This window comes from Bombina bombina, chromosome 5 (genome assembly GCF_027579735.1).
Source record: "Bombina bombina isolate aBomBom1 chromosome 5, aBomBom1.pri, whole genome shotgun sequence".
Taxonomy (NCBI): Eukaryota; Metazoa; Chordata; class Amphibia; order Anura; family Bombinatoridae; genus Bombina; species Bombina bombina.
In genome coordinates this window covers 555,931,307-555,952,030 of record NC_069503.1, presented here as the reverse complement: position 1 = coordinate 555,952,030, position 20,724 = coordinate 555,931,307, and the positions used below count along the sequence as shown (strand labels likewise).

The following is a 20,724-nucleotide window of genomic DNA, read 5'->3' as shown; positions in this document are numbered from 1 at the left end:
TGAGTTTCCAGTCTGCACCTGGCACTACAATGTTTCTTCATTGGCTTGTTGGGATGGTGTACGTGTTTTATTTTGCATCCTTCATTCTGTTATTAAGGGAGGTAAGTTTTATATCATGGACTAACATTTATTGGCAAGGCCAGAATTCTGCAGTGTAAGAAATTCTAGCAATGTTAAATGAAGGTACAGTAGAAATAGAAATTTGTGGGGCCATAAGTTATAAATTGTTTTGACAGAATGTGCAACAATAATGTGTAACTGTGGCCATTTTATAATAGAAGTCTCTAGTGGGGATTAGCTGCATTGGCAATACACTTTATCACTATATGGTTTTTAGTTTCTGTTTTGTATGCATTGTTCTCATGTTTGTTCACTGCTGTTTTTATTTTATTTTATAGGTCTTAAGACCAGGAGTTTTGTGGTTTCTAAGAAATTTGAATGATCCAGATTTTAATCCAGTCCAGGAAATGATACACCTGCCTATTTACAGACATCTCAGGAGATTTATTTTATCAGTGGTAAAGAAATAGTATTTCATTTGTAATCTACTTTGTGAGGTCTGTTAGTCTTTTCTACTTTTGTTTGCTTGCAGTGAAAAAAAGGACATTACAGAATTAGAAAACACTATAAGGAAGACCACTTTTAATTAAGGGAATGAGAGCTTTATTAATAGGAGTGGTTAGCCAAACTCGGTTTGTTTTATCTAGAAAATAGTTGCTGATGGTACATTTCCTTAGTTAAATATATTCAGAGGCTGTATAGTAAGTTGGTAGCAGTACTGTTTTTACATTAAGGAAGTTGAATTCACCAATATCTCACTTCTAATTATCTGATTTCTTACTAGTCTGGGTTTGGCAACATGGGTTTGAGCAAGGCTACTATTTGCTCTTTTCAGCCTTCCTATTGCACTATTTTACTGAATATGGTTTAACCAGACTGAGACATAAAAGAAAAGAGAGAATGTATACTTAGGGGACAGTCTGCTCCATATGTTTTACTGTTTAAAACCATAGATAATCCCTTTATTACCCAGTCCCCATTTTTGCACAGCCAACATGTATGTTTTTTGTTTTTTTTGTTTTGTTTTTTTACCTCTGCGATTACCTTGCATCTAAGCCTCTGCAGACAGCCCCCTTATCTCAGGTTTTTTTTTATTGACTATTGACTTGCATTTTAGCCAATTAGTTCTGTGTTCTGCACAACTCTATGGTAGTAAGCACAATGTTATCTATATGGCCCACATGAACTAGCATTCTCCTGTTCTGAAAAGCTAATAAAAATGCATGTGACAAGAGGCTGTTTGTAGTGGTTTAGAAACAGGCAGAAATTGAGGTTTAACTGTTATAAAGTATATTAAAGGGACAGTCAAGTAAAAAAAATACTTTCATGATTCAGATAGGGCATGTAATTTTAAACGACTTTCCAATTTACTTTTATCAACAATTTTACTTTGTTCTCTTGGTATTCTTAGTTGAAAGCTAAACCTAGGAGGCTCATATGCTACTTTCTTTTACAAGATATGACTAGTCCACGGATTTCATCCTTGTGGGATTTATCCTCCTGCTAAAAGGAAGTGGCAAAGAGCACCACAGCAGATCTGTATATATATATAGCTCCTCCCTTCCCTTCACCCCCAGTCATTCTCTTTGCCTGTGTTAGTAATAGGAAGAGGTAAAGTGAGGTGTTAGTTTTAGTTTCTTCAATCAAGAAGTTTTTTATTTTAAATGGTACCGGTGAGTACTGTTTCCCTCAGGGGGATATGGAAGAATATTTCTGCCCTGAGGTTAATGATCTTAGCAGCTGTAACTAAGATCCACGTTGGTTCCCACAGAGCTTCTGAAGGTAATACAAGAGACATCTTCAGTGTGGAGAACGATTTATGCTACAAGCAGCATTGAGGTATGTGCAGCCCTTTATTTCTGAGGAGACTTGGTATATCAGAACTGGCTGACATTTATTTCCCTGTAAGGGAAGAGGTAAGCAGTAGACCTGTAAAATAAAGGGGGTGTTACTGAAACCTATGCTTTATTTATTCAGTTGACATTTTGGGCCAAAAATTATAATGGACAGTGTTCTGTGGACTACATTATAAAGAGACACTGGGAGATATGCTTAGCGGTTTTGTTGTTTGGGAACACTTTGACCGTATTGAGTCACTTGGGTAAAGATTCTACATGGCTTATAATTGGAAACCGCTTCACCATGCGGTTGTTCAGGCCTACTCTGTCATCGGTCATGATGGGCGGGGCTTATTTCTTTCATGTAATTAGCAAGAGTCCATGAGCTAGTGACGTATGGGATATACATTCCTACCAGGATGGGCAAAGTTTCCCAAACCTCAGAATGCCTATAAATACACCCCTCACCACACCCACAAATCAGTTTTTACAAACTTTGCCTCCTATGGAGGTGGTGAAGTAAGTTTGTGCTAGATTCTACGTTGATATGCGCTCCGCAGCAGGTTGGAGCCCGGTTTTCCTCTCAGCGTGCAGTGAATGTCAGAGGGAAGTGAGGAGAGTATTGCCTGTTTGAATTCAATGATCTCCTTCTACGGGGTCTATTTCATAGGTTTTCTGTTATCGGTCGTAGAGATTCATCTCTTACCTCCCTTTTCAGATTGACGATATACTCTTATATATATATACCATTACCTCTGCTGATTTTCGTTTCAGTACTGGTTTGGCTTTCTACAACATGTAGATGAGTGTCCTGGGGTAAGTAAGTCTTATTTTCTGTGACACTCTAAAGCTATGGTTGGGCACTTTTTTATAAAGTTCTAAATATATGTATTCAAACATTTATTTGCCTTGACTCAGGATGTTCAACATTTCCTTATTTCAGACAGTCAGTTTCATATTTGGGATAATGCATTTGAATATATCATTTTTATCTTACCTTAAAAATTGACTTCCCTGTGGGCTGTTAGGCTCGCGGGGGCTGAAAATGCTTCATTTTATTGCGTCATTCTTGGCACGGACTTTCTTGGCGCGAAATTTTTTTTTTCTGTTTCCGGCGTCATACGTGTCGCCGGAAGTTGCGTCATTTCTCCAACATTGGTGTGTCCGGTCCACGGCGTCATCCATTACTTGTGGGATATTCTCCTCCCCTACAGGGAAAGGCAAGGAGAGCACACAGCAGAGCTGTCCATATAGCTCCCCCTCTAGCGCCCCCCAGTCATTCTCCTTGCCGCTCTGAACAAGTAGCATCTCCTCGGGGATGGTGAGGAGTTAGTGGTGTTAGTTGTAGTTTTTTATATCTTCTATCAAGAGTTTGTTATTTTAAAATAGTGCTGGCTTGTACTATTTACTCTACAACAGAAAAGTGATGAAGATTTCTGTTAAGAGGAATATGATTTTAGCACAAGTAACTAGAATCCATTGCTGTTACCACGCAGGACTGTTGAAACCAGAGAACTTCAGTTGGGGGTAACAGTTTGCAGACTCATCTGCTTCAGGTATGACTAGTCTCCTAACAACACAGGCTAATGCTAGATGACAGTCATTTTTCCCCTCAGGGAAAATGGTAAGCCATTTTTCTTTCACCTCAGCAAAAAAGATAACAGGCTTCCCCTTTTTGATTTTTATGCTGGTAGACACTGTTAGGGGCAAAATCGATTGGTTTTTATTACAATATCATGGCATTTGAACTGTTTTATAAGCTCATATACACTTGGGAACGTTTTTTATTGATCTGGCATGTTTTAGACACCTAAATCTAGTCAGGAAGGCCCCTTCACTCTAGTGTGCTGAGGGAGGAAGCCTCATTTTGGTGCTTCAGCTGTGCAGTTGATTTCAAGGCAGTGCATGCAGTTTTCATGTGAGAGGGTCCTGTGACTCAGAAAGTGACTCCAGAAGGCTTATTTCTGTGGATGATTGACCCCTAAGGAAGGTAAAATGCTGCAGCAATACTGTAGCAGGGATTGTAGTGTATAAAAACGGTTAAATCCAACAATTAGCTCTCCTTTGCTTGTTTTAAGAGCTAGAGTCTCCATATTTGCTGTGCAATACTTTCTAAGCATTAAGACACTGGGGTCCAAATTTCATAAAAATCGGATATTGCCTTCATAGTTTTTTGAACATTCAGAAATAAAGTGTGTAATTTTATTATTTAAAGAGACAGTAACGTTTTTGTTTAAAATCGTTTTTATTGCATTGTTTGCCTGCCTAAATCTGTTTAACATGTCTGTGCCATCAGATAACCTATGTTCTGTTTGTGTAGAGACAAATGTGTTCCCCCTTTGAGTGTTTGTGATAATTGTGCCATAGCGTCCAAACAAAATAAGGACAGCTCTGTTACATTTCATAATGTTGCCCAAGATAATTTATCTAATGAAGGTAGTGAGGATAATTCTACATCCTCTCCTTCTGTGTCTACACCAGCTTTGCCCGCGCAGGCGACATCTAGCGCGCCAGTGCTTATTTCTATGCAACAATTAACAGCAGTAGTGGATAATTCTATAGCAAATCTTTTATCCAAACTGCCAGCATTTCAGAGAAAGCGTGATTGTTCAGTTTAAAATACAGATAAAAAAAAGGATGAACAATCAGACGCTGATGATGCCTTATCTATTTTACACTCACATCAATCGGAATTGGCTGTGAGGGAAGGGCTGTCTGAGGGTGAAATTTCAGACTCAGGAAAAATTTCTCAACAGGCAGAACCTGATATAGTAGCATTTAAATTTAAGCTAGAACATCTCCGCGCTTTGCTTAAGAAGGTATTAGCTACTCTGGATGACTGTGATTCTGTAGTAGTACCAGAGAAGTTGTGCAAATTGGACAAATTTTTAGAGGTCCCAGTGCACGAAGACGCTTTTCCAATACCCAAGAGGGTAGCGAGCATAGTGGATAGGGAGTGGGAGAAGCCAGGTGTACCCTTTGCCCCACCTCCTATATTTAAGAAAATGTTTCCCATTGTAGACCCTAGAAGGGACGCATGGCAGACGGTCCCGAAGGTTGAGGGAGCTGTTTCAACACTAGCGAAGCGCACAACTATTCCTATAGAGGACAGCTGCGCTTTCAAAGATCCTATGGATAAAAACTGGAAGGATTGCTTAAAAAGATTTTTGTTCAACAAGGGTTCATCCTTCAACCAGCTACGTGTGTTATTACTGTCACTTCAGCGGCGTCCTTTTGGTTCGAGGAACTAGAAAGGTCGCTCCAGAAAGAGACTTCCTATGAAGAAGTCATGGACAGAATTCACGCATTAAAGTTAGCTAATTCCTTTATATTGGATGCCGCTTTTCAAATAACGAAATTGGCGGCGAAAAACTCTTTTTTTGCTATAGTAGCGCGGAGGGCGCTTTGGCTAAAATCCTGGTCGGCAGATGTGTCGTCCAAGACTAAGTTACTTAATATTCCTTTCAAGGGTAAGACCCATTTTGGGCCGGAATTGAAGGAAATTATTTCAGACATCACTGGGGGTAAGGGCCATGCCCTCCCACAGGATAGACCTTTTAAGGCTAAGAACAAGTCTAATTTTCGTTCCTTTCACAATTTCAGGAACGGACCGGCTAATAACTCCACTGCCGCTAGACAAGAAGGTAACGCGGCCCAGCCCAAACCCGCTTGGAAGCCCATGCAAGGCTGGAACAAGGGTAAACAGACCAAGAAACCTGCTGCTGCTACCAAGACAGCATGAAGGGGTAGCCCCCGATCTGGGACCGGATCTGGTAGGGGGCAGACTATCTCTCTTCGCTCAGGCTTGGGCAAGAGATGTTCCTGATCCCTGGGTACTAGAAATAGTCTCCAAGGGATACCTGCTAGAGTTCAAGGGACTTCCTCCAAAGGGAAGATTCCACCTGTCTCACTTATCTTCAGACCAGATAAAGAGACAGGCATTCTTACATTGTGTAAGAGACCTATCAAAGATGGGAGTGATAAACCCAGTCCCCTCCGGGGAACAAGGTCTAGGTTTTTACTCAAACCTGTTTGTGGTTCCCAAAAAAGAGGGAACTTTCAGGCCATTCCTGGATTTAAAGATATTAAACAATTTCCTCAGAGTTCCATCCTTCACGTGGCTCTTCCATTCGGTTTAGCCACCTCTCCCAGAATTTTCTCAAAGGTGCTAGGGTCCCTTCTAGCGGTCCTAAGGCCGAGGGGCATCGCTGTAGCACCTTATCTAGACGACATCCTAATCCAAGCGTCGTCTCTTTCCAAAGCGAGGGCCCACACAGACATTGTGTTGGCTTTTCTCAGATCTCACGGGTGGAAGGTGAACATAGAAAAGAGTTCACTGTCACCGTCCACAAGGGTTCCGTTTCTGGGAACAATAATAGATTCTATGGAAATGAAGATCTTCCTGACAGAAGTCAGAAAGTTGAAGCTTCTAAACGCTTGTCGAGTTCTTCATTATATTCCTCAACCCTCCATAGCTCGGTGCATGGAAGTAATAGGACTAATGGTCGCAGCAATGGACGTGGTTCCTTTTGCTCGAATTCATCTAAGACCATTACAGCTGTGCATGCTCAATCAGTGGAATGGGGACTATACAGACTTGTCTCCCCAAATTCAAGTAGACCAGGTAACCAGGGACTCACTTCTCTGGTGGTTGACCCAGGATCACCTGTCTCAGGGAATGAGTTTCCGCAGACCGGAGTGGGTCATTGTCACGACCGACGCCAGCCTCTTGGGGTGGGGCGCGGTCTGGGACTCCCTGAAAGCTCAGGGCCTATGGTCTCTGGAAGAGTCGCTTCTCCCGATAAACATTTTGGAACTAAGAGCAATATTCAATGCGCTCCTGGCTTGACCTCAGCTAGCAAAAGCCAGGTTCATAAGATTTCAGTCGGACAACATAACGACTGTTGCGTACATCAATCATCAGGGGGGAACAAAGAGTTCCCTAGCGATGAAGGAATTAACCAAGATCATCCAATGGGCAGAGAATCACTCCTGCCATCTATCTGCTATTCACATCCCAGGAGTAGACAACTGGGAGGCGGACTATTTGAGTCGTCAGACTTTCCATCCGGGGGAGTGGGAACTCCACCCGGAGGTCTTTGCTCAGTTAACCCAATTATGGGGCATTCCAGACATGGATCTAATGGCGTCCCGTCAGAACTTCAAGATTCCTTGTTACGGGTCCAGATCCAGGGATCCCAAGGCGATTCTAGTGGATGCATTAGTGGCGCCTTGGTCGTTCAACCTAGCGTATGTGTTTCCACCGTTTCCTCTCCTTCCCAGGCTCATAGCCAGGATCAAACAGGAAAAGGCCTCAGTGATTCTGATAGCTCCTGCGTGGCCACGCAGGACTTGGTATGCAGACCTGGTGAATATGTCATCGGCTCCACCATGGAAGCTACCTTTGAGACAGGATCTTCTAGTACAAGGTCCATTCGAACATCCAAATCTAGTTTCTCTGCAGCTGACTGCTTGGAAATTGAACGCTTGATTTTATCCAAACGTGTGTTTTCGAATTCTGTGATAGATACTCTGGTCCAAGCCAGAAAACCTGTGACTAGAAAGATTTACCATAAAATATGGCGTAAATATATCTGTTGGTGTGAATCCAAGGGATTCTCCTGGAGTAAAATAAAAATTCCAAGGATTCTCTCCTTTCTCCAAGAAGGTTTGGATAAAGGGTTGTCCGCTAGTTCTCTAAAGGGACAGATTTCTGCTTTATCTGTCTTGTTACACAAACGACTGGCAGCTGTGCCAGATGTACAAGCTTTTGTTCAGGCTTTGGTTAGAATCAAGCCTGTTTACAGAACCATGACTCCTCCTTGGAGTCTAAATTTAGTTCTTTCAGTTCTTCAAGGGGTTCCGTTTGAACCTTTACATTCCATAATTATTAAGTTATTATCTTGGAAAGTACTGTTTTTGGGTGCTATTTCTTCTGCTAGAAGAGTTTCTGAATTATCTGCTTTGCAGTGTAATCCACCCTATCTGGTTTTCCATTCAGATAAGGTTGTTTTGCGTACTAAGCCTGGTTTTCTTCCAAAAGTTGTTTCCAACAAGAATATTAACCAGGAAATAGTTGTTCCTTCTCTGTGTCCGAAACCAGTTTCAAAGAAGGAACGTTTATTACACAATTTAGATGTTGTTCGTGCTTTAAAGTTTTATTTAGAAGCAACAAAAGATTTTAGACAAACCTCATCTTTGTTTGTCATTTACTCTGGTAAGAGGAGAGATCAAAAAGCTACTGCTACCTCTCTCTCTTTCTGGCTAAAAAGCATTATCCGATTGGCCTATGAGACTGCCGGACGACAGCCTCCTGACCGAATCACAGCTCACTCTACTAGGGCTGTGGCTTCCACATGGGCCTACAAGAACGAGGCTTCTGTTGATCAGATATGTAAGGCAGCGACTTGGTATTCTCTGCACACTTTTGCCAAATTCTACAAATTTGATACTTATGCTTCTTCGGAGGCTATTTTTGGGAGAAAGGTTTTGCAAGCCGTGGTGCCTTCCATTTAGGTAACCTGATTTGCTCCCTCCCTTCATCCGTGTCCTAAAGCTTTGGTATTGGTTCCCACAAGTAATGGATGACGCCGTGGACCGGACACACCAATGTTGGAGAAAACAGAATTTATGCTTACCTGATAAATTACTTTCTCCAACGGTGTGTCCGGTCCACGGCCCGCCCTGGTTTTCCTAATCAGGTTGAAATTTTTTTTGTCTTTATACACTACAGTCACCACGGCACCCTATAGTTTCTCCTTTTTCTCCTAACCGTCGGTCGAATGACTGGGGGGCGGAGCTAGAGGGGGAGCTATATGGACAGCTCTGCTGTGTGCTCTCCTTGCCTTTCCCTGTAGGGGAGGAGAATATCCCACAAGTAATGGATGACGCCGTGGACCGGACACACCGTTGGAGAAAGTAATTTATCAGGTAAGCATAAATTCTGTTTTTTGACGTTTTTCGCGCCAAAAATGTCGGCGTTCTGGATGTGGCGTCATTTTTGGCGCTAATAGCATTTAGGCGCCAAATAACGTGGGCGTCAATTTTGTCTCCACTTTATTTAAGTCTCGTTATTTTTTGCTTCTGGTTGTTAGAAGCTTGTTCACTGGCATTTTTTCCCATTCCTGAAACTGTCATTTAAGGAATTTGATCAATTTTGCTTTATATGTTGTTTTTTCTATTACATATTGCAAGATGTCACACGTTGCAACTGAGTCAGAAGATACTACTGGAAAATCGCTGCCTGGTGCTGGAACTACCAAAGCTAAGTGTATCTGCTGTAAACTTTTGGTAGTTGTTCCTCCAGCGGTTGTTTGTATTAAATGTCATGAGAAACTTGTTAATGCAGAAAATATTTCCTTTAGTAAAGTACCATTACCTGTTGCAGTTCCATCAACATCTAATGTTCAGAGTGTTCCTGATAACATAAGAGATTTTGTTTCTGAATCCATTAAGAAGGCTATGTCTGTTATTCCTCCTTCTGGTAAACATAAAAAGTCTTTTAAAACTTCTCTTTATACAGATAAATTTTTAAATGAACATCATCATTCTGATTCTAATGATTCTTCTGATACAGAGGATTCTGTCTCAGAGGTTGATGCTGATAAATTGTCATATTTATTTAAAATGGAATTTATCCGTTCTTTACTTAAAGAAGTCCTAATTGCATTAGAAATTGAGGATTCTGGTCCTCTTGATACTAAATCTAAACGTTTAGACAAGGTCTTTAAATCTCCTGTGGTTATTCCAGAAGTTTTTCCTGTTCCTGGTGCTATTTCTAAAGTAATTTCCAGAGAATGGAATAATTTGGGTAATTCATTTACTCCTTCTAAACTGTACCGTCCGACAGATTAGAGTTTTGGGACAAAATCCCTAAAGTTGATGGGGCTATTTCTACCCTTGCTAAACGTACTAGTATTCTTACGGCAGATGGTACTTCCTTTAAGGATCCTTTAGATAGGAAAATTGAATCCTTTCTAAGAAAAGCTTATCTGTGTTCAGGTAATCTTCTTAGACCTGCTATATCATTGGCTGATGTTGCTGCAGCTTCAACTTTTTGGTTGGAAACTTTAGCACAACAAGTAACAGATCATGATTCTCATAATATTATTATTCTTCTTCAACATGCTAATAATTTTATCTGTGATGCCATTTTTGATATTATCAGAGTTGATGTCAGGTTTATGTCTCTAGCTATTTTAGCTAGAAGAGCTTTATGGCTTAAAACTTGGAATGCTGATATGTCTTCTAAATCGACTCTACTTTCCCTTTCTTTCCAGGGTAATAAATTATTTGGTTCTCAGTTGGATTCTATTATCTCAACTGTTACTGGAGGGAAAGGAAGTTTTTTACCACAGGATAAAAAATCTAAGGGTAAAAACAGGGCTAATAATAATTTTCGTTCCTTCCGTTTCAACAAAGAACAAAAGCCTGATCCTTCATCCTCGGGAGCAGTTTCAGTTTGGAAACCATCTCCAGTCTGGAATAAATCCAAGCCTTCTAGAAAAGCAAAGCCAGCTTCTAAGTCCACATGAAGGTGCGGCCCTCATTCCAGCCCAGCTGGTAGGGGGCAGATTATGTTTTTTCAAAGAAATTTGGATCAATTCTGTTCACAATCTTTGGATTCAGAACATTGTTTCAGAAGGGTACAGAATTGGTTTAAAGATAAGACCTCCTGCAAAGAGATTTTTTCTTTCCCGTGTCCCAGTAAACCCAGTGAAAGCTCAAGCATTTCTGAAATGTGTTTCAGATCTAGAGTTGGCTGGGGTAATTATGCCAGTTCCAGTTCTGGAACAGGGGCTGGGGTTTTATTCGAATCTCTTCATTGTACCAAAGGAGAATTCCTTCAGACCAGTTCTGGATCTAAAAATATTGAATTGTTATGTAAGGATACCAACATTCAAAATGGTAACTGTAAGTACTATCCTGCCTTTTGTTCAGCAAGGGCATTATATGTCTACAATAGATTTGCAGGATGCATATCTGCATATTCCGATTCATCCAGATCACTATCAGTTTGAGATTCTCTTTCCTGGACAAGCATTTCCAGTTTGTGGCTCTGCCGTTTGGCCTAGCTACAGCTCCAAGAATTTTTACAAAGGTTCTCGGTGCCCTTCTGTCTGTTATCAGAGAACAGGGTATTGTGGTATTTCCTTATTTGGACGATATCTTGGTACTTGCTCAGTCTTCACATTTAGCAGAATCTCGTATGAATCGACTTGTGTTGTTTCTTCAAGATCATGGTTGGAGGATCAATTCACTAAAAAGTTCATTGATTCCTCAGTCAAGGGTAACCTTTTTGGTTTTCCAGATTGATTCAGTGTCCATGACTCTGTCTTTGACAGACAAGAGACGTCTAAAATTGATTTCAGCTTGTCGAAACCTTCAGTCACAATCATTCCCTTCGGTAGCCTTATGCATGGAAATTCTAGGTCTTATGACTGCTGCATCGGACGCGATCCCCTTTGCTCGTTTTCACATGCGACCTCTTCAGCTTTGTATGCTGAACCAATGGTGCAGGGATTACACAAAGATATCTCAATTAATATCTTTAAAACCGATTGTACGACACTCTCTGACGTGGTGGACAGATCACCATCGTTTAGTTCAGGGGGCTTCTTTTGTTCTTCCGACCTGGACTGTAATTTCAACAGATGCAAGTCTTACAGGTTGGTGAGCTGTGTGGGGGTCTCTGACGGCACAAGGGGTTTGGGAATCTCAGGAGGTTAGATTATGATCAATATTTTGGAACTCCGTGCAATTTTCAGAGCTCTTCAGTCTTGGCCTCTTCTGAAGAGAGAATCGTTCATTTGTTTTCAGACAGACAATGTCACAACTGTGGCATACATCAATCATCAGGGGGGGACTCACAGTCCTTTGGCTATGAAAGAAGTATCTCGAATTCTGGTTTGGGCGGAATCCAGCTCCTGTCTAATCTCTGCGGTTCATATCCCAGGTATAGACAATTGGGAAGCGGATTATCTCAGTCGCCAAACGTTGCATCCGGGCGAATGGTCTCTTCACCCAGAGGTATTTCTTCAGATTGTTCAAATGTGGGAACTTCCAGAAATAGATCTGATGGCTTCTCATCTAAACAATAAACTTCCCAGGTATCTGTCCAGATCCCGGGATCCTCAGGCAGAGGCAGTGGATGCATTATCACTTCCTTGGAAGTATCATCCTGCCTATATCTTTCCGCCTCTAGTTCTTCTTCCAAAAGTAATCTCCAAGATTCTGAAGGAATGCTCGTTTGTTCTGCTGGTAGCTCCAGCATGGCCTCACAGGTTTTGGTATGCGGATCTTGTCCGGATGGCCTCTTGCCAACCGTGGACTCTTCCGTTAAGACCAGACCTTTTTTCCATCAGGATCTCAAATCCTTAAATTTAAAGGTATGGAGATTGAACGCTTGATTCTTGGTCAAAGAGGTTTCTCTGACTCTGTGATTAATACTATGTTACAGGCTCGTAAATCTGTATCTAGAGAGATATATTATAGAGTCTGGAAGACTTATATTTCTTGGTGTCTTTCTCATCATTTTTCCTGGCATTCTTTTAGAATTCCGAGAATTTTACAGTTTCTTCAGGATGGTTTAGATAAAGGTTTGTCCGCAAGTTCCTTCAAAGGACAAATCTCTGCTCTTTCTGTTCTTTTTCACAGAAAGATTGCTAATCTTCCTGATATTCATTGTTTTGTACAAGCTTTGGTTCGTATAAAACCTGTCATTAAGTCAATTTCTCCTCCTTGGAGTTTGAATTTGGTTCTGGGGGCTCTTCAAGCTCCTCCTTTTGAACCCATGCATTCATTGGACATTAAATTACTTTCTTGGAAAGTTTTGTTCCTTTTGGCCATCTCTTCTGCCAGAAGAGTCTCTGAATTATCTGCTCTTTCTTGTGAATCTCCTTTTCTGATTTTTTCACCAGGATAAAGCAGTGTTGCGAACTTCTTTTGAATTTTTACCTAAAGTTGTGAATTCCAACAACATTAGTAGAGAAATTGTGGTTCCTTCATTATGTCCTAATCCTAAGAATTCTAAGGAGAAATCGTTGCATTCTTTGGATGTTGTTAGAGCTTTGAAATATTATGTTGAAGCTACTAAATCTTTCCAAAAGACTTCTAGTCTATTTGTCATCTTTTCCGGTTCCAGAAAAGGCCAGAAAGCTTCTGCCATTTCTTTTGCATCTTGGTTGAAATCTTTAATTCATCATGCCTATGTCGAGTCGGGTAAAACTCTGCCTCAAAGGATTACAGCTCATTCTACTAGGTCAGTTTCTACTTCCTGGGCGTTTAGGAATGAGGCTTCGGTTGATCAAATTTGCAAAGCAGCAACTTGGTCCTCTTTGCATACTTTTACTAAATTCTACCATTTTGATGTGTTTTCTACTTCTGAAGCAGTTTTCGGTAGAAAAGTACTTCAGGCAGCGGTTTCTATTTGAATCTTCTGCTTATGTTTTCATTAAACTTTATTTTGGGTGTGGATTATTTTCAGCAGGAATTGGCTGTCTTTATTTTATCCCTCCCTCTCTAGTGACTCTTGCGTGGAAAGATCCACATCTTGGGTAGTCATTATCCCATACGTCACTAGCTCATGGACTCTTGCTAATTACATGAAAGAAAACATAATTTATGTAAGAACTTACCTGATAAATTCATTTCTTTCATATTAGCAAGAGTCCATGAGGCCCACCCTTTTTGTGGTGGTTATGATTTTTTGTATAAAGCACAATTATTCCAATTCCTTATTTATATGCTTTCGCACTTTTTTTCTTATCACCCCACTTCTTGGCTATTTGTTAAACTGAATTGTGGGTGTGGTGAGGGGTGTATTTATAGGCATTTTGAGGTTTGGGAAACTTTGCCCCTCCTGGTAGGAATGTATATCCCATACGTCACTAGCTCATGGACTCTTGCTAATATGAAAGAAATGAATTTATCAGGTAAGTTCTTACATAAATTGTTTTTTGCGCGCTCTGTATTCTGGCTGGGAAGCAGCAGGCATTAGCTCCGGTTGAGCCTAAGCAGAGGTTCTCTTATCCGGATTGTTGTCGAGTCATTTCGAAGTACCCTGGGGGCAGGTAGGTGCAGATGGTATTTTTGTTTCCTTTAACATAATTGTGTCTATAAATACATTTTAGAGGTTAATTCCCCCCTTACTCTTGGGGTGCAATAATTTTTGGACCCATTATTTAGGATTAGTTAATTTTTATGAGTAAATTAACGGTTTAAAGCAGTTTTGGAAAAATTGTACGCTTTTTTTTTTATTTCTTAAAGGCGCAGTACACGTTCTCAAAAAGTTATTTAAAGCAATTAATAAAGTGTTTAACGACTATTGGTGGTTATTACTAGTCTGTTCAACATGTCTGACATTGAGGAATCTCATTGTTCTATGTGTTTAGAAGCCATTGAGGAACCCCCTCTTACATTGTGTACCTCCTTGTACTGAAAGGGCCTTACACTGTAAAAAGCATATTTTAGGTCAAGGAATTGTGCCTAAGGATGATTCTCAATCTGAAGAGAACCAGGATATGCCAACTAATTCTCTCCAAGTGTCACAACCTTTAACGCCCACACAAGCGACGCCAAGTACCTCTAGCACGTCTAATTCTTTTACTCTGCAAGAGATGGCTGCAGTTATGTCAACTACCCTTACAGAGGTATTATCTAAATTACCAGTATTACAGGGTAAACACAGTAGTTCAGGTATTAATGTGAATACCGAATCCCCCGATGCTTTATTAGCTATTTCCGATGTACCCTCAGTGTTCTGAGTTGGGGCTCAGGGAATTGCTGATTTGGACGGGATGTCCTTTAAATTTTAAGCTTGAGAACCTCCACCTGTTACTTTGGGAGGTTTTAGCGACTCTGGATGATTGTGACCCTATTGCGATACCACCAGAGAAATTGTGTAAGATGGACAAATATCTAGAGGTGCCTATGTACACTGATGTATTTCCAGTTCCTAAAAGAATTTCGGAAATTGTAAAAAAGGAATGGGATAGACCAGGTATACCGTTCTCTCCCCCTCCTAATTTTAAGAAAATGTTTCCCATATCAGACACCATTCGGGACTCTTGGCATACGGTCCTTAAGGTGGAGGGAGCTTATTTCTACCCTGGCTAAGCATACAACTATACCTATTGAGGACAGTTGTGCTTTCAAAGACCCTATGGATAAAAAGTTAGAGGGTCTTCTAAAGAAATTATTTATTCATCAGGGTTTCCTTTTACAACCTACGGCTTGCATTGTTCCAGTTACTACTGCAGCAGCTTTTTGGTTTGATGCTCTAGAAGAGTCTCTGAAGGTTGAGACTCCATTAGATGAGATCCTGGATAGAATTAAGGCTCTCAAGCTAGCTAATTCTTTTATTACTGATGCCGCTTTTCAAATTGCTAAACTTGCGGCGAAAAATGCAGGATTTGCCATTTTAGCGCGTAGAGCGTTATGGCTCAAATCTTGGTCTGCTGATGTGTCTTCAAAATCTAAGCTTTTAGCTATTCCTCTTAAAGGTAGGACTTTATTCTGGCCTGAATTAAAGGAGATAATTTCTGACATTACTGGAGGTAAAGGCCATGCTCTGCCTCAGGATAAGTCTGTTAAGATGAGGGGTAAACAAAATCATTTTCATTCCTTTCGAAACTTTTAAAGGAGGACCCTCTGCTTCCTCTTCCTCCACAAAGCAGGAAGGGAATTCTGCTCAATCCAAGTCAGTCTGGAGACCCAACCAAGCTTGGAATAAAGGTAAACAATCTAAGAATCCCGCTGCTGCTACAAAGACAACATGAAGGGGCGGCCCCCAATCTGGGACCGGATCTAGTAGGGGGCAGACTTTCTTTCTTTGCTCAGGCTTGGGCAAGAGACGTTCAGGATCCTTGGGCACTGGAAATAGTGACCCACGGATATCAACTGGAATTAAAGGATTTTCTCCCAAGAGGGAGATTTCATCTTTCATGATTATCTGTAGACCAGATCAAAAGGGTTGCGTTCTTACGCTGTGTAAAAGACCTTTCTACCATGGGAGTAACTTGTCCCGTTTCAAAACTGGAACAGGGGAAGGGGTTTTACTCAAATCTTTTTGTGGTTCCCAAAAAAAGGGAACTTTCAGACCCATTTTAGATCTCAAGTGTCTAAACAAGTTTCTCAGAGTTCCATCATTCAAGATCGAGACTATACAAACAAACTTACCAATGATCCAGGATGGTCAATATATGACTATCGTGGACTTGAAGGATGCATACCTTCATATCCCTATTCACAAGGATCATCATCAGTTCCTAAGGTTTGCCTTCCTGGACAAACATTATCAGTTTGTGGCTCTTCCCTTCGGGTTGGCCACAGCACCCAGAATCTTCACAAAGGTTCTAGGGTCTTTTCTATCGGTTCTCAGACCGCGGCGCATAGCAGTGGCACCTTATCTGGATGATATTCTGATTCAGGTGTCAACTTATCATTTGACAAAATCTCACACGGACATAGTATTGTCTTTTCTGAGATCTCACCTTTGGAAGGTGAACATAGAAAAGAGTTCATTAATTCCACGGACAAGGGTTCCCTTCTTGGGGACTCTGATCGACTCGGTAGACATGAAAATATTTCTGACGGAGGTCCGAAAAACAAACGCCTAGATTACGAGTTCTGCGTTAGCCTTAAAAAGCAGCCTTAAGGGGTCCTACCGCTGCTTTTTAACGCCCGCTGGTATTACGAGTCAGGCAGGAAAGGGTCTACCACTCACTTTTCTTCCTTAACTTTTGTCTACCGCAAATCCCCTTACGTCAATTGCGTATCCTATCTTTTTTATGGGAGTTACCTAACGCTGGTATTGCGAGCCTTGGAGAAAGTGAGCGGTAGACCCTCTCCTGTCCAGACTCCTCCTGCATAAAAAAGTCAGTAGTTAAGAGTTATATGGGATAACGCCGGAACATAAAGCTCTTAACTACAGTGCTACAAAGTACACTAACACCCATAAACTACCTATGAACCCCTAAACCGAGGCCCCCCCACATCGCAAAAACTATAACAAAATTATTTAACCCCTAATCTGCCGACCGGACATCGCCGCCACCTACATTATACCTATGAACCCCCTAATCTGCTGCCCCCAACATCGCCGACACCTACATTATATTTATTAACCCCTAATCTGCCGACCGGACATCGCCGCCACTATAATAAATGTATTAACCCCTAAACCGCCGCACTCCCACCTCGCAAACACTATAATAAATTGTATTAACCCCTAATCTGCACCCCCAATGTCGCCGCCACCTACCTACAATTATTAACCCCTAATCTGCTGCCCCCAATGTCAACCACTACTATAATAAAGTTATTAACCCCTAAACCTAAGTCTAGCCCTAACACCCCCCCCAAGTTAAATCTATGTTTAATAAATCTAAATAAAATTTCTAAAATTAAATAAATTAATCCTATTTAAAACTAAATACTTACCTATAAAATAAACCCTAATATAGCTGCAATATAACTAATAGTTACATGGTAGCTATTTTAGGATTTATATTTATTTTACAGGCAACTTTGTATTTATTTTAACTAGGTACAATAGCTATTAAATAGTTAACTATTTAATAGCTACCTAGTTAAAATAAATACAAAATTACCTGTAAAATAAATCCTAACCTAAATTACAAATACACCTAACACTACACTATCAATAAATTAATTAAATAAATTAACTACAATTATCTAAACTCAAATACAATTAAATAAACTAAACTATAATACAAAAAAAAACACTAAATTACAAAAAATAAAAAAATATTTCAAGAATTTTAATCTAATAACACCTAATCTAATAAATTACAAAAAATATTACAAGAATTTTAATCTAATAACACCTAATCTAAGCCCCCTAATAAAATAAAAAAGCCCTCCAAAATAATAAAATTCCCTGCCCTATACTAAATTACAAAAGTAATCAGCTCTTTTACCAGCCCTTAAAAGGGCTTTTTGCGGGGCATTGCCCCAAAGTAATCAGCTCTTTTTTACCTCTAAAAAAAAAAAAATACAAGACCCCCCCAACAATAAAACCCACCACCCACACACCCCTACTCTAAAACCCACCCGATCCCCCCTTAAAAAAACTAACACTACACCCCTGAAGATCACCCTACCTTGAGCCGTGTTCACCCAGCCGGGCACCGATGGGCCAGAAGAGGACATCCAGCAGACATCTTCATCCAGGCGGCATCTTCTATCTTCATCCTTCCGGAGCGGAGCCGAGCCATCCTCTTCTTCCAATGTCCTAACGACGAAGAAGGTTCCTTTAAATGACGTCATCCAAGATGGCGTCCCTCGAATTCCGATTGGCTGATAGTATTCTATCAGCCAATCGGAATTAAGGTAGGAAAAATCTGATTGGTTGATTTAATCAGCCAATCGGATTGAAGTTCAATCTGATTGGATGAGCCAATAGAATTGACCTCGCATTCTATTGGCTCATCTCAGACCACTGCAGCTGTGCATGCTCGGACAGTGGAATGGGGACTATGCAAATTTATCTCCTCTGATAAATCTGGATCAAGAGACCAGAGACTCTCTTCTTTGGTGGTTGTCGCCGGATCATCTGTCCCAGGGGACATGTTTCCGCAGACCCTCGTGGGTGATAGTGACAACGGACGCCAGTCTTCTGGGGTGCAGTCTGGAATTCCCTGAATGCTCAGGGTGTTTGAACTCAGGTGGAGACTCTACTTCCAATCAATATTCTGGAACTGAGAGCAATATTCAATGCGCTTCAGGCATGGCTTCAGTTGGCTTCGGCCAAATTCATCAGATTCCAGTCGGACAACATCACGACTGGCTTATATCAATCATCAGGGGGGAACAAGGAGTTCCTTAGCGATGATAGAAGTATCCAAGATAATCCGATGGGCGGAGGCCCACTTTTGTCATCTGTCTGCAATTTATGTCCCAGGAGTAGAAAACTGGGAAGCGGATTTTCTAAGTCGTCAGACTTTTCATCCGGGGGAGTGGGAACTCCATCCGGAGGTGTTTGCTTCATTGATTTACAAATGGGTCAGACCGGAACTGGATCTGATGGCATCTCGTCAGAATGCCAAGCTTCCACGTTACGGATCCAGGTCAAGGGATCCCCAGTCTGAACTGATAGATGCCTTGGCAGTGCCTTGGTCGTTCAGCCTAGCTTATGTGTTTCCACCGTTTCCTCTCCTTCCACGCGTGATTGCTTGAATCAAACAGGAGAGAGCTTCACGTGGCCACGCAGGACTTGGTATGCGGATTTAGTGGACATGTCCTCTCTGACTTTGTGGAAACATCCTTTGAGACAGGACCTTCTCATTCAAGGTCCTTTCCAACATCCAAATCTAATTTCTCTGCAGCTGACTGCTTGGAGATTGAACGTTTGATTTTATCTAAGCGAGGATTCTCTGATTCAGTTATCAATACTTTGATACATGCTCGAAAGCCTGTCACTAGAAAAATCTATCATAAGATATGGCGTAAATATCTTGACTGGTGTGAATCCAAAGGTTACTCATGGAGTAAAGTTAGGATTCCTAGGATTCTGTCCTTTCTCCAAGAAGGATTGGAGAAAGGGTTATCAGCAAGTTCCTTAAAGGGACAGTCTAGTATAAATTAAACTTTAATTATTCAGATAGAACTTTTCATTTTATAAACTTTCCAATTTATTTTTATCAGCAAATTTGCTTTTTTCTCTTGGTATTCTTAGTTTAAACTAAACATAGGTAGTCTCATATGCTAATTTCTAAGCCTTTGAGGGCTGCCTCTTATCACATGCTTTTTAAATCTCTTTTCAACACAGACAGAAAGTACATGTGGGCCATATAGATAACACTGTGTTCAGGCACGGGGTTATTTAAGATTTAGCATAAAACAATGCTAAATTTAAGACAATAGATAATAAACAATCAGTCATGTGATCAGGGGGCTGGAAGAAGGTTCCTAGATACAAGGTAATCACAGAGGTAAAACGTATATTAATATAACTGTGTTGGTTATGCAAAACTGGGGAATGGGTAATAAAGGGATTATCTATCTATCTTTTAAAACAATAACAATTCTATGGTAGACTGTCCCTTTAAAGGGACTGATTTCTACCTTGTCAATTTTGCTTCACAAACATTTGGCAGATGTGCCAGATGTTCAGTCTTTTTGTCAGGCTCTAACTAGAATTAAGCCTGTATTTAGACCAATTACTCCTCCCTGGAGTTTGAATTTAGTTCTTCCGTTTGAACCCATGCATTCCATAGATATTAAATTATTATCTTGGAAAGTTTTTTGTTTTTGGTTGCTATTTCTTCGGCTCGTAGAGTTTCTGAGCTTTCAGCGTTACAATGTGATTCGCCTTATCTTATATTTCATTCTGATAAGGTGGTTTTGCGTACCAAACCTGGATTTCTTCCTAAGGTTGTTTCAAATAAGAATATTAATCAGGAAATTGTTGTTCCTTCCTTGTGTCCTAATCCTTCTTCTAAGAAGGAGCGTCTGTTACATAACCTGGACGTGGTCGGTGCCTTGAAGTTTTACTTACAGGCGACTAAGGATTTCCGTCAATCATCTTCATTATTCGTTGTTTATTCTGGAAAGCGTAGGGATCAGAAAGCTACGGCTTTTTTTTTAATGGCATTTTCCTTTGTCTGCTGCAATTTTTTAAAAATTTTTAACATTTATTTCTTCTGTTATGTGTGATCAGTCCACGGGTCATCATTACTTCTGGGATATAACTCCTCCCCAACAGGAAATGCAAGAGGATTCACCCAGCAGAGCTGCATATAGCTCCTCCCCTCTACGTCAGTCCCAGTCATTCTCTTGCACCCAACGACTAGATAGGATGTGT

At 40.7% G+C, this 20,724-nt stretch overlaps 1 protein-coding gene across 1 annotated transcript in view; it reads left to right on the top strand.

The window, feature by feature from the left end:
- The window catches only part of LOC128661552 (E3 ubiquitin-protein ligase MARCHF6), a 415,446-nt gene that overhangs the window by 129,634 nt on the left and 265,088 nt on the right, over positions 1–20,724 (top strand). Inside the window, exons 8-9 of the mRNA XM_053715795.1 lie at positions 1–101; positions 399–518. The exon at positions 1–101 is cut by the window's left edge and continues 34 nt beyond it. Of these exons, the coding sequence (XP_053571770.1) occupies positions 1–101; positions 399–518 (221 nt within the window). The remainder of the gene's footprint in view (positions 102–398; positions 519–20,724) is intronic.